This window comes from Triplophysa dalaica, chromosome 22, assembly GCF_015846415.1.
Source record: "Triplophysa dalaica isolate WHDGS20190420 chromosome 22, ASM1584641v1, whole genome shotgun sequence".
NCBI classification, from domain to species: Eukaryota; Metazoa; Chordata; class Actinopteri; order Cypriniformes; family Nemacheilidae; genus Triplophysa; species Triplophysa dalaica.
The window spans coordinates 6,459,202-6,471,949 of record NC_079563.1 but is presented as its reverse complement, the minus strand read 5'-3'; the positions used below and the strand labels follow the sequence as shown (position 1 = coordinate 6,471,949).

Sequence of the window (12,748 nt, the reverse complement as noted above, 5' to 3'; positions counted from 1 at the left end):
TATTGGAGGGGAGTATTTAAAATGAATCAAGCAACGTTGCCAAAAACGTCTCAATAAAGCATATCTTAAACCCTGCACTAATTTGCGCTGCTCCTGGTATGTTTCATTGGTCATTATGTTTTTTAATGCGCGCCTTGTTAGTAAATATCCCACAGAAATTCCCACTCTCATTGTCGCTTTATTTACATTAGCGGGATGAGAAACATGTAGCAAAAGTACTTAGCAATATTTTTTTTTATTGAAAACTGAACAAAACAAACATCAGAGATTTAAAATATGGCAACATATGACAACTCAATAAATAAATAAATTATAGACAAATACATTTTCAATAATATCCAAGTAATGCATTTATAACAGATTCATAGTTTATTTATAAGTAATAAAGAAACACAAAACAACACAAGATTTCAAATATCATCGCTATTCCAATTCAGAAATTGAAAAGCATTGTACTTTTTCAATGATTAAATACTTTGGAGTCGATAAGTTGATAAGGACTTTTTAATACTTTTTATTGGTTAGATTTTTACAAAACCCAGTGACAAACATAAAGGGTGATTAATAATTATGATTTATGGTCAATCTAAATCACGAATTATATTCACAATTACCTCTTATTACTGTATAAAAATGACATTTTATTTTCACAGTGTTTAAAGTCATCCAGTGGGTGAGTTTATGTTGGAAAAGGGTGAACTCACAGTTTGCTCTGTTTGTAAAAACGGTTTACTCGTTGATTCCTGTGGGACTTGCAGTAAGACTGCTGGGTGTGTCTGATAACTGAGCTGATATTGACACAACTTCAACTTCACCTGCACCAGAACAGGGACCTTCCTTCGATAAAGAAAGCTGGAAACCAAATCAGAACAAATGAGGAACAGCACAAAATGATCACAAAGTTGGATCCGTTCAATAAAGACGAGCCATCATTTTTGTCTCTATATTTACCACATGACGGAATGAGCTCAGGTCTGTGTGCTTTTGAATAAAGTTGGTCAGGAGTTTCCACGATGGGTTTCCCAACATGTCAATGTCTTGACTTTCTTGAATATCAGCCAGAATTGGCTCCTCAGAAACATCCTAAAGTATGAAATATTAAACCAGGTTTAGGTTTGACACTTGACATAATTCAACGTTCACTTCACATATTTCACATTTTAATAACAATAAACTCAAATTAACTTTATTAAATTAAGTACAACTTTTCCGCGAAATTGAATATCGTTGCTCCAACTAAATCTAATTTGTTTGAAACGATACTTTATAATCTTGTTGTAAGAACTTAATTATTTTAGAAGTCTTGATTAAGCTCATTTGTGTCATACCTACTGAATAATGTTTTGCAATGCATAATAGAAAGAGTTTTGTCAGGTTATCTATGCTTTATTTTGCAATGTCTACTAAATTAAATAATGTAAAACAAACTTGATTTTGATATGTTATCTTTCATATGTTCATTTATCATTCTCAACATTAGTGTTTTTAGTTACTGACATAACATTTTCGTTCATCTCTAACAAAATATGAAGTTAACCAAGTTTAACGGATGTTCTCATTTTAAATGTAACCGCCCAATAAACAATGGTAACGCTTTTCTAAACAATGGTAACCAGAAAACTTAAAAGTATAACAAACTCCTCTAAATCTCAAAGATAAATGAACATTAAACCCTAACAAGTGTTTATCTTTACTGAAAAACACATAAAACAACACTTGATTATAAAAATAACTCCCAAAAGGCAGTCTTATGCAAAGCATGCTTGGAAATATAAATCCTCTGCCTAGTTGAAGCGAATATATGTTAACACAACACAAATCATTTATGTAGTGCCAACATGAATGGATTAAGTTACATGACTGAACGTGAAAAAATCATGTTGTTACAAAATTGTACTAAAATGATGTTGATTTAACTTATTTAAATTACTCAAATTGGACAAGCAGCAAAAAAAAATGTTCAGTGTAGGCTGTCTTAGCTCAAGAAAGAAAGAAAATTACCGGATGGCCTTCGCGCTGCTTCTGCGTGTGTCTCATCATAATTTTCTTATCCTTGCATCGCTTGTTTTGGAACCAAACCCGAATGACCCTGGGACTGAGGCCCGTCATTTCCACCAGCTGCTCCTTCATGAGGGCGTCAGGTCTGGAGTTAGCGCTGTAACAGGTCTGCAGCATGCGGAGCTGACTCTCGCTGAGAACCGTCCTCACACGGGTGGCTCTCTCTGACCTCCTCTGTGCTGATGACCAGGGACAACTGGACTGGGATATGGGTCTGCTGTTTTCTGCGATAGACATGTGTACTTTAACCCAGAGACCAAATATCCATATCTCAATTTGATGTCTTTAATCGCCAGACTTACCATACACATCAGTGTCCTGTGTTTTATCATGTAAATCATTTGAAGTACTCAGTCGCTTGAAGAACTTGTGATGGTCCATACACACCGGCCGGCCCTCCCACAGGACATACTCATCTCCGGGGAGTAACTGCCGATCACAGCTCTCACATCGAAAACACTCAGTGTGATAAACGTCTACTCGTGTTCGCATAACATACTCATTTCTGTTGAGGACCTTGCAGCATTTCGCACATATACGGGGGCATAATCTGAAAGACGATAAAAAGTAACAATATGAAACAATAAGTGTGAACAGAATTGATTTCAAAGGTATGACATTATTGTTACTCAGTACTTATAACGTAATAACACTGTACATTACATGTGCATTTGCGATGTTACATATTGACAAATTCTACAGGAAGCTGTCTCATAGTAAAACTAGAAAATATCCCCAAAAATGTACTTATTTAGTTATAACTAGCCCCGTAATCCTATTCAGTTCTATTGCGTAGATCAGATTATCTCTCATTTTCTTTAAGAGTAAAATCTATTTATTTTCTTTTCGTCTGCAAAGAGGTTTAAAATAATATTACCTTGAAAATAATTTTCCCGTCAAATCTATAGCTCTATAACTATAATATCCGACCAAAATTTTTCATTTCTATCTCAAGTTACATCCTCTTAGGAAGGTGACTATTATCAAGTATTGTAATGTTGCTTTCAGTGTCAAAATCTATTTATATTTTACATATTTTACACACGAGATCTGTGAGACAACAAACATAATAATATTTACCTCCCAATTTTTTCTGCCAACTTGCAATGTTTGTGTATACACAATATTTAAGGTTTCTCTCCTAAACTTCAATGTATTTCAGGAAAATAAAGTTAAATTAAATTATTAGATTTTTTACAGTTTACAGACAGCTATACAAAACAGTAACAAACTAATAAGAAGCACTCTGTAATAAAGTACTATAATGAAGACTTATGTAAAGTGATTTGATAACGAGAATATTAATGTGTGATGCACATTAATTCATTCTTAAACAGAGGCACGCACCTACTATGCTCTTTGCAGAAGGTTTTTCCGTCTCTGATGAAGCAGGTGCACGACTCGTCCAGATACTGATGGCATTCTGCGCATCTCAGACACTCCGCGTGCCACTCCAGATCAGGAGAAACCCGCAGGATAAACCGATCCAGGATCTGATGCCCGCAACCCACGCAAAACGAAGTCACTTTATTTCCTTCGAGGAAAAAAAGCCTCTCGTCATGTTTGTGTTTGCCAATTCATTATTGCTGACAATTTTAAAAACATTACAAAAATACAAATTACGAACTTACTTTTCTGGACATCTTCCATGTCAAAAAGCCAATGCAATTGTGCCTCAATCTTCTAAATTAAATTAAAAAGCCTATAAAGCAAGGCCGTTTAAACTGTATTGGAGCAACAAAGCCAATTCAAGTCTTTCCGTGTCCTGTGCACTGTACTGTGCAGTTATTTGATGTGAATCCTACGCAAGGTGCCGGAGCGTCAGATGTATGAACACTTGATAGCAAATATTATATCTAATTACCGCCCAGCTGCAACCCACGCCCCCTCTTCATTAAGACACGCCCACAGCGCGACAGGTAAAACTGGATAGTCACATGAAATATTAACGGCATGCAACTGAATCGAAAACACATTTTGCAGGCGAACAGTTCTGCGCATGTACATCTCAGATGTGTGTTTTTTACAAAGCTCTAATTTTGCATAGGCCTACATGTAATTAATTTATAATTATTTTTAACAGAAACAGTTTAGGCTTCTTAAACTAATCACACGATCTATAGGATACAATTTATAAATGATAATTTAATTTACCGTAAAATTGTGCATTCCAATATCAATCAAACTGCAGTTGGGTGATGCAAGATGATGCTGCTAACTAACGCAATAAACACAATAAAAAACATAACGCAATAAAAATATTGCTAACTAACACAATAAAAACATAACACAACACAATATTGCTAACTAACACAATAAAAACATAACACAATAAAAAAAATATGTTTTTTGGAAAGAAACTCTTTAGCCTGCATTGTTCTCCTACAGACGGGCGAGTGTCACGTTGACGTTGGAGTCGTGCGTGCTTGCGTCACCAACGTCCGCCATATTGAATGAGGAAATAAGAGTAGGAACGTCCCGGATGCATGTAAACATCCACGTCAACGCAAAGTATATTAATGAAACAGTTATAGCGTCGGGGAATAGCTTGCGTATTGTCATTGTCGTACCGTCTGATGTATAATTAAAGGACTGTTAAAGACGCTAGTGTTTTAAGACTTGCGCAAACAATGACTTCCCTAACGCAGAGAAACTCGGGCCTAGTGCAGAGACGGACCGAGGCCTCGCGTAACGCCGCCGCTGATAAGGAGAGGAGCTCGGAAGACGATGATTACGACTCTCGCCGCGGCGAAGAGGAAGACGAAGACAAGGGAGACTCCAAAGAAACACGTCTGACATTAATGGAGGAAGTGTTGCTCCTCGGACTGAAGGATCGAGAGGTTTGACGTGACTTTTTGGCTTTGTTTGTTAGTCAAATGGTAGCCTGAAAGCGGCGGGTAACACGAGGACTAGATAAATCCTGTAATACAGCAGATTAAGTGTCTTGAGAACAACTGTTCATAAAGACTTTAAACGTTTACCGACTGACAAACCTTTTAAATGGATCCTAACCGCATGCGGTTGGCGGTTGCAGTGTGTCAGATTGTCAATATATGTTATGTAAGAGTAGACCAACTGATCCTAATAAACTAAAAAACTGAGCAAGTTGCACGTTAGGCCGAACCCTGTTGATGTTTGAGTCAATCATGCCCGTAGCTTTGATGTGTAAATGTTGACAAACAAAAATATTTTATATGCCAAAATGTATTCTTGAACTCAAATATATAACTTGGATTTCTATACAATAGCAAAGTAATGCAAGAGGTTTGTATTTTATTTTTATGATCTTGTTTCCATCATATTTCAGTTTAATATTAATACTTATATTTTACTCCTTACGTAAATCTGTTTATTTCACTTGTTATATGATTCACAATTCGAATGCTTTACTGCCAAGTGTGCACACACAAGGAAATGTCTTTGGAAATGAAAATGAAAAAATGCATGAGACATTTGTAACGTGTAATATTCTCTGAATGTACATATTGCTGTTGTTGTATAATATTTATCGTGTTAGTGCTTATATTTTATTAAAATCCAGGCAATGGAAGGACCAGAATAATGATTTGCTAATTTTTTGTCTAGGGTTATACATCGTTCTGGAACGACTGCATCTCATCTGGGCTTCGAGGTTGCATGCTGATCGAGTTGGCCATCCGGGGACGCCTGCAATTGGAAGCCTCAGGAATGAGAAGGAAAAGCCTTTTGACAAGAAAGGTTTGTACATTTGTGACGTTTCGTGACTGTCTTAACACTGTACAGTTTATCTTAAATATTTAAACATGTTGTTGTCTAGGTTTTATTTAAATCGGATTCTCCCACCGGAGACATGCTGTTGGATGAGGCGTTAAAGCATATTAAAGAAACGCAACCTCCAGAGACGGTGCAGAGCTGGATCGAGTTGCTAAGTGGTGAGTTGTGGTAACATTTATTTGGCAGCTGTATTCTAGGCTCATGTTTTCTTTATTGAGTCAACATGACATGCGGTTTGCATCTTATTTTAATGGTGTAATATAACTCTTACTTATAAGTGTGACTTATTAGAACAAATGAGGTGTGGGTTTTATTTTAAATGTGTGTATTAGGTACGTTTTATAGTCTGCATCGTTGAGTTGTATATAATAATAGAAATCTACGAACTAAAATTTAATAGTTTTTCTCGTGTTCTGTAGGTGAAACTTGGAATCCGTTAAAGCTGCACTACCAGTTGCGAAACGTGCGAGAGCGCTTGGCTAAGAACCTGGTGGAAAAGGGCGTCCTCACCACTGAGAAACAAAACTTCCTGCTTTTTGACATGACCACCCACCCGCTCACCAACAACACAATCAAGCAGCGGCTGGTTCGCAAGGTCCAGGAGGCTGTCCTGGAGAAATGGGTCAACGAGCCCCAACGAATGGATAAGCGGATGCTAGCGCTGCTGTTTCTGGCACATTCCTCTGATGTTCTTGAGAACGCCTTTGCTCCTCTGCTGGATGACCAGTATGATCTGGCCATGAAGAGGGTGCGGTTGCTTCTAGATCTTGATCCCGAGACGGAGGCCGCCAAATCAGGCGCCAACGAGCTGCTTTGGGCAGTAGTTGCTGCTTTCACCAAATGAGCCTCCAGAATAGCGAGAAAGGGACTTGACTTTGTGCTCATGGCATTGGACTCGGGCCACCGGCCCCAAGCTTGGTTGATTCAGACTAATATTGGTGATGGTTATGATGGAAATACAGTTTATGAAGAAGATGAGGATGATACGATAGAAGGGACCGCTTTTTTCTCATAGTCACGGATCTGTCTCTGACCTTCACAAAGATGTTGCCCTGTCTTCTTTTAATGGCCAATAGTTGCTACATGATTGCAATTCACTGTGAGGCTTCTTGTAGTTCATGAATTTAGATGTAAGAACGAAAAGAACAAAAAGAGGGTGTTGAAGTAACTAGGCCATGACTCTAATCTTAATCCGTAATTGAACAATAATCTCAGTCTCCATGTTAAGAGAACAGCCAATACTTCCTATTATCCAGGCATGATGATCTGTGGCTTCTCACTGACAGGGTTTAGAAATGAAAAGTTCCTTTTTCAGTGGAAAATGTTTGCCTTTCTGCAACCTGATATGGGGAAGATCTTGAGTTGAAGGAAAATAAATCATTACACAATCCTGACATTTTTGAAGCATTTGGTTTTCTCTAGTTTTCTCAGCCTTCTCTTTTCTTGTTTAAGTGATCAGAATATTCAGGCCATGTTTCCAGTGTGGCCAAAGCTGAAGACTCACACTACTTATTAGTATATTGTGACAACATGTGGCCTAATGCTGTACTACATCACAGGGCGAGGACGCAATGAACTCGCATAAACAGTCCAAATTTCTGGATTTGAGTCGCCTCACGAATGACATTCATTTCAAAAGAATGGCCAGTCAAACACTAATAGAGATTGCAGTGCCCTAATATCCTGAAAGGCTACACAGAGGCCTTTCTATTAGCAAACACTGCGTTCATTTATGGTCTTTTTAAATCTGTTTTGCTTTTGTCGGAGTCTGTACTTTCTGCTTTCATTTTCAGTTTTTGTACATTTATTTTAATCCTTTTTATTTCGTTTGTCAGCTATTAGCTCAATACTTCTCCGAATATCACGTTTTGCCATGTCTGGTGTTGATCGCTTGTCTCGTGTCCTGCAAGAGGTCGAGTGAAGTTAATGGAGGGATATTTCCTTTCGGTCGAAGCAAACAGGTGTTTGACATGGTTCATTTAACGATGCTTGTCGAGCTGTTAATGTAGAGATGGTGTAAAATGGATGCCCTGATTTGTACATCTGCTTTTTACCATATAATAAAAGAATATCTTTAAGTGCCTGAAAGGGATATTGAATATTATCTGTCCTCGTTTTTTTTTCATTACAGTTTAATTTGAGGGATAGTTTAGTCCTCAAAATAATGTAGACATTGCTTTGAATTGCATGCCATTGATAATACCTGGTGATGGTTTGATTTCTGAGTAAACATGACATGCACGCCTACATAAATGAGAAATATTTTCGTATAAACATATATTTAAAAGTACTTTATTATTTTTATAGTAGGCCTATAGCATTAAGGACAGATGTCTGCACATATAGGCTACATTGGGCATAAACTGCATTTAACTTTGCTACAAACATTTTACTCTAAATATCATGCCAACATTTATCTAAGCAACTGGTGTAATAAGGACCAGACACATATTTACACGCAATTTCTTTGCTTTCATTACATTTTTATTAAGCGTACAACGTAACAGCATTTAACAGTAAGATGTTGCTATTTGCATTCGATACATATTCAGGAAGCTGATACAGTACGTTGATAAAAACGTAGCGCTTAAAATTACATATTTATGTATATTAATTACACATTTCTACTCAATAGTATTTGTTAATAGTAGGCAAACTAGATGAAATGAGTAATCTTATAATTTGGCTTCCAAGCTTTAGCTGGAGTTTAAGCTCAAAGCTCCCCGCGTGCAGTCTACAGTCCCGAAGATCCAATGACGACAATTCATAAGAGGAAGTCCAGTCTGCCATCGACGATGAAGACTGTCGAATGAATAACATTTTGACCGGCATAGTCCGGAAAACCTCTAAAAACACCGAAATGCCCAAAAACGGTCCAAACTGTGACCCCCATCCATCTCATCCTTGAATTCACATTTTCGCCTTTTTTTGTTGTTGCTGCTGGGGTCAGAAAAGCGCAACTCGTCGGAAATGAATCCTCTTCCGATGCTCTATATGACGTTCTTCAGTTCCTTTGTCTTTCTCAGCGTTTATCGTCGTTGTGTAAGTTCTTCAGTGTTACGATGAGCTCCAGTATCTTATATTTCCAGTTAAACACATCTCCGAACCTGCGCAGCTGGAGCGCGCACTCGACGACAGCGGCTTGTTCTGTTCATGACGGAATCGAAAGTTAATTACTAACATCGTTAACAAAGCCTGTTTTATACTTTTATTCTATAAATAACTAAAATTATTAACAGAAGTAACACAGTAAAACAGTTTTACCTTTCTTTGCCATTTTCAAAGTAGTGTAGTAGGCTGTTTACAGTATGCGTTCCGTCAAGTGTACGACCGGTTTCAATTGCACGACTCTAGTTCCTCTAAAGCTATTGACGTGAGCTGTCTTCCCTTATTTTAAAGTTAGAAGCTCCTGGGATTTATAGCCTACCTGTGTAGCTATGACGCCGTAGCATGTGATCATTTCAGAGTCAACGTCTACGTCACAATCGATACTGTGTTAGGGCCACTGTTCTTCATCAGAGGCTATCACCTTTAAAACCTCATAAACTGACCAGAATAGATTTGCATAAGATGTATTGTACACTTTGTACAAGGACAGTGATAACAGAGAAAGTGGTTTTGTCGAACTGAACCTTTCTTGTTTTGTAAGCGCTCAACAGCAACAACAACAGCAGCCTCATATATTGAAGTAACATAACTTTGACCAATATTCTTTATCACATCATTTATGACAACGTAAATTATTCAATATATGATATTAAATAATGTTAAATGCCCTTTATTAATATTTCCTCTATGGGAACATTGCATGTGAGGCGGGTGTGAATAAGAATCACGGAGTTTCCGACCTCATCATGTGAGCATACAAACCATGTAAGGGATTGCAAAACATCATGCCATTTACTTTAAATGTTTTACTTTCACATTCACAGTTCTTGTTAAGGCTTGTCCATGTCACGCAATCCATTTCTGATCAGTGAAAAGGAAGCGCATTAACAGGACGGAAGAACAGTGATTGGATGGGAAGTTGCATATCATTTGCATTGTATTATGTTTGTGGTTTCAACAAAAAACTGCCTACAAGACGATCCATTCTGGCAATAACAAATGTTGTTTATTTGTACTAGGAATATATGCACAAGGTGTCATAATGATGTTTTCCAAAGATACTAGTCATTATGTCCTTACCGTGTGTAGATAACATTTATCTATGGTTGAAGGAGCCATAAAAAAACAATGTATAGAACTTGTAGTTTTTTTAATTGTTTATTATATTTTATGGCACAGTTATTTGACAATTCATCTAATAGTTCACTACAAATAAATATAATTAAAAGTGTATTTTACAACATGTAGTGTCATATTTCAAAACGTACGTGTTAAAAAAAGAACTGCAAAATAAAATGTAATTTATAGGCGTTTTCCATTTAATTCAATTTTTTTGTAAGTAGTGCTTTTCAAAATTTTCATTTTTGCAAATCAGCTTAACATAAATCACAAGTAAAAATATATTAATAATGATAATAATATTTTTCACATTTTGGATCACAACTTTAGACATATTTCGTGTCACTGTCTTGAAACTATAAAACATTCTTCTAAACATCCTTAAAATACATAATAACAGTATTGAAAAGATAAATGATATATGATTTATCCCAGCAGTTGGGTTTGTCTTCTACTCAGCCATGGTAAAAAAATATTTTTGACTGTTTTGCATGCACTGAGCATTCATTTCTATAACGGTATCAAGTGTTCATCAATCTGATTAAAAGGTTTATTTTTATGTTTTCAACAACATGTATTATTGTTTTACTTTACAGTCAAATTTTGTACACATATGGCCATAAATGTTTGTGTAAAAATGAAAAGATATTAAAAAACTAAAAACAAAAAGGAATCTCATATTAGGCAGTTTTATTTTGCAACAATTACAGTAACTGTAAAAAAATGTTTGTTTATCATTTACATATTTTTAAAGAGTACAAAAATGATTTTGAAGTAAACATGAATTAATTATTATAAAGCTAAAAGTATGTCACGTAATCACAGTTCAAATCTGTTCAGTTGATCTTCTCCTCAGAGTTTTTCAGAAGACTGATCAGTCTTGTGTGTTTCAGTGGTGTTATTTTGAGTGTTTTCAGTCTCTGTCTGTGCTGTGTTCACACTGCAGTCAATGGTCTTCATCCTCTCAGGTGCTTCAGATGTCTGTATGTAAAGCTTTCCATCAGTCATGAAGTAGCTCACTGTCTCAGGATTCACTCCTTCAGGCAGATCAAACAGACGTCTGAACTCTTGGATTCTGTAAGAGTAACAGCCTTCCCCATCCTCCTGCTTCTTCTCTGTCTTTCCACTGACCTGCAGCTTTCTGCCCACCTGTTTGATTGACAGTTCTTCTGGACAGTTCGTCCCTCTTTCTCCACTGTGGAGGCGACCGGCTGGATCTCAGATTCTGACATTTGCTGGAGGTCCTCAGAGATCTTGTGCTGAAGTTTTCCAGGCTTCTCTGCACCTGCAGTACGTCTGTGTGTCTGTAAAGAGATGTGATCTCAAGTTGCATACTGGCCAGCAAATCCTCATGAATGGACTGATAGAAGGCTGGTATCCATGCAGACTCAACAGACTCAGTGCTTCTCTGTTGTTGTTTTGTTTCTCAATCGCTCTGTCTCTCTCTCTCTCTCTGGTTGAGCCTTTAGATTTGCCTCGAGTTCTGTGAGTCTCTCAGCTTTATACCGACTGTTCATCAGCACCAAAAAGTTCAGGAACTTTCCAGGCAAAACCACGTTAATCCACCTGGTGGCGGCATGACGTCGTTGGTGACGCCACTACAGCTGCTGTCTAATCGTGCGCAATGAGGTAATAGATAGTTCACACATTAAATAAAACTTAAATTCAATGAATTATTTTTGTTTGTTTGTTTGTTATAAAGGTAATTTCTAAATAACATCAGTCAAACAAAAGAACACACTACAACTACAAACACATGAATGTCTTCTGTTCTTCACTGAAACACTTCCTGAAAATAACCAACATCACATTATATTTGTCTTTTCTTTCTCACTTCAATAAATCAAGTGATAAATGAATGTCAGTACCTGTGTGTTGAAGCTCTTGCAGTCTCTCATGATTTCTTACAGAATCTGAACTTTCATAGATGTCCACCATCATCTCCACCTCCACTTATCATATAAACAACTGACCTACAAACCTCACAAGCATTATAACTGTGTTAAAGTTGTTTGTTATTTTAATTTATGGGATTAAATGTTGAAGGAACTAATTATTTAAATGTCTCAATTAATTATTTTGTACATTTAAAATAATTCTAACAGTGTAAGATCTCGAAATCAGTAGACCCCAAATAACAGAAAGAAAGAAAATGTGGATGAGATATTTATAATTTTTACAATGTTGGATCATGTTTGTTTGTACTTATTAAATGATCCACCATGACTATATGACTAAAGGAACAGTTCTCCAAAAAATACAAACTCTGTCATTATTTACTCAATTTCAAGTTGTTCCAAATCTGTATAAATGTCATTGTTCTGATGAACACAGAGAAAGATATTTTTGTATGAATGCTTTTTATCAAACTGTTCTTGGACCCAATTGACCATAGTGGGTAAATTTACTTTATATTTAGTTTGTTCTGTTGAACACAAAGAACATATTATGAAGAATATAGGACAGCAAACAAGTCATGCTTGTTGTTTTGGTTTTTGGTTGTATTGTTTTTTTGTCTGGTTCTCTCCCCTGGATCCCTGTTGAGCTACTCATGAGACTCATGACCCAAACCTGGTTATTGTTTCTCCATGCCGCTATTTAACTTTCCTCTTTTCTTTCACTCCCCACTGCGATGTATTGTTTGTTTCACTCGTGTCCAGATTAAGGTGTTGTGTGCTTCTCTACATTTTCCAGAGTACGGAGACAAGGA

At 36.7% G+C, this 12,748-nt stretch overlaps 4 protein-coding genes across 4 annotated transcripts; 1 reads left to right on the top strand and 3 right to left on the bottom strand.

The window, feature by feature from the left end:
- Positions 1–417: 417 nt before the first annotated feature.
- isl1b (ISL LIM homeobox 1b) lies at positions 418–3,923 on the bottom strand. The gene is made up of 6 exons (XM_056737013.1): positions 3,690–3,923; positions 3,406–3,592; positions 2,361–2,608; positions 2,002–2,282; positions 952–1,083; positions 418–852 (listed from the first exon to the last, which is right to left on the bottom strand). Exons 1-6 carry the CDS (start codon positions 3,706–3,708, stop codon positions 730–732), a joined length of 990 nt encoding a protein of 329 aa, XP_056592991.1. The 5' UTR covers positions 3,709–3,923; the 3' UTR covers positions 418–729.
- A 579-nt stretch (positions 3,924–4,502) lies between these two features.
- On the top strand, positions 4,503–7,205 carry golph3b (golgi phosphoprotein 3b). The gene is made up of 4 exons (XM_056737523.1): positions 4,503–4,898; positions 5,644–5,775; positions 5,855–5,969; positions 6,231–7,205. The coding sequence occupies exons 1-4, from the start codon at positions 4,689–4,691 to the stop codon at positions 6,653–6,655; spliced, it is 882 nt and encodes a 293-aa protein (XP_056593501.1). The 5' UTR covers positions 4,503–4,688; the 3' UTR covers positions 6,656–7,205.
- Positions 7,206–8,241: 1,036 nt separating this feature from the next.
- Positions 8,242–9,317, bottom strand: pmaip1 (phorbol-12-myristate-13-acetate-induced protein 1). Its single transcript, XM_056737029.1, has 2 exons — positions 9,076–9,317; positions 8,242–8,958 (listed from the first exon to the last, which is right to left on the bottom strand). The coding sequence occupies exons 1-2, from the start codon at positions 9,086–9,088 to the stop codon at positions 8,834–8,836; spliced, it is 138 nt and encodes a 45-aa protein (XP_056593007.1). The 5' UTR covers positions 9,089–9,317; the 3' UTR covers positions 8,242–8,833.
- A 1,401-nt stretch (positions 9,318–10,718) lies between these two features.
- LOC130411414 (heat shock protein 30-like) lies at positions 10,719–11,979 on the bottom strand. Its single transcript, XM_056736037.1, is given in 5 exon segments — positions 10,719–11,216; positions 11,219–11,323; positions 11,326–11,364; positions 11,367–11,513; positions 11,907–11,979. Coding segments are annotated over 5 exon segments (690 nt in total). The 3' UTR covers positions 10,719–10,890.
- Between the last annotated feature and the right edge of the window lie 769 nt (positions 11,980–12,748).

Coding starts and splice junctions, on each gene's coding strand:
- isl1b (XM_056737013.1), bottom strand. Junction 2,609..3,405: donor TTCTGCAAAGAGCATAGTAG/GTGCGTGCCTCT, acceptor ATCGTCTTTCAG/ATTATGCCCCCGTATATGTG. Junction 2,283..2,360: donor ACAGGACACTGATGTGTATG/GTAAGTCTGGCG, acceptor TGTCTATCGCAG/AAAACAGCAGACCCATATCC.
- golph3b (XM_056737523.1), top strand. CDS start 4,689: ATGACTTCCCTAACGCAGAGAAACTCGGGCCTAGTGCAGAGACGGACC. Junction 4,899..5,643: donor TCGGACTGAAGGATCGAGAG/GTTTGACGTGAC, acceptor TTTTTTGTCTAG/GGTTATACATCGTTCTGGAA. Junction 5,776..5,854: donor AAAGCCTTTTGACAAGAAAG/GTTTGTACATTT, acceptor GTTGTTGTCTAG/GTTTTATTTAAATCGGATTC.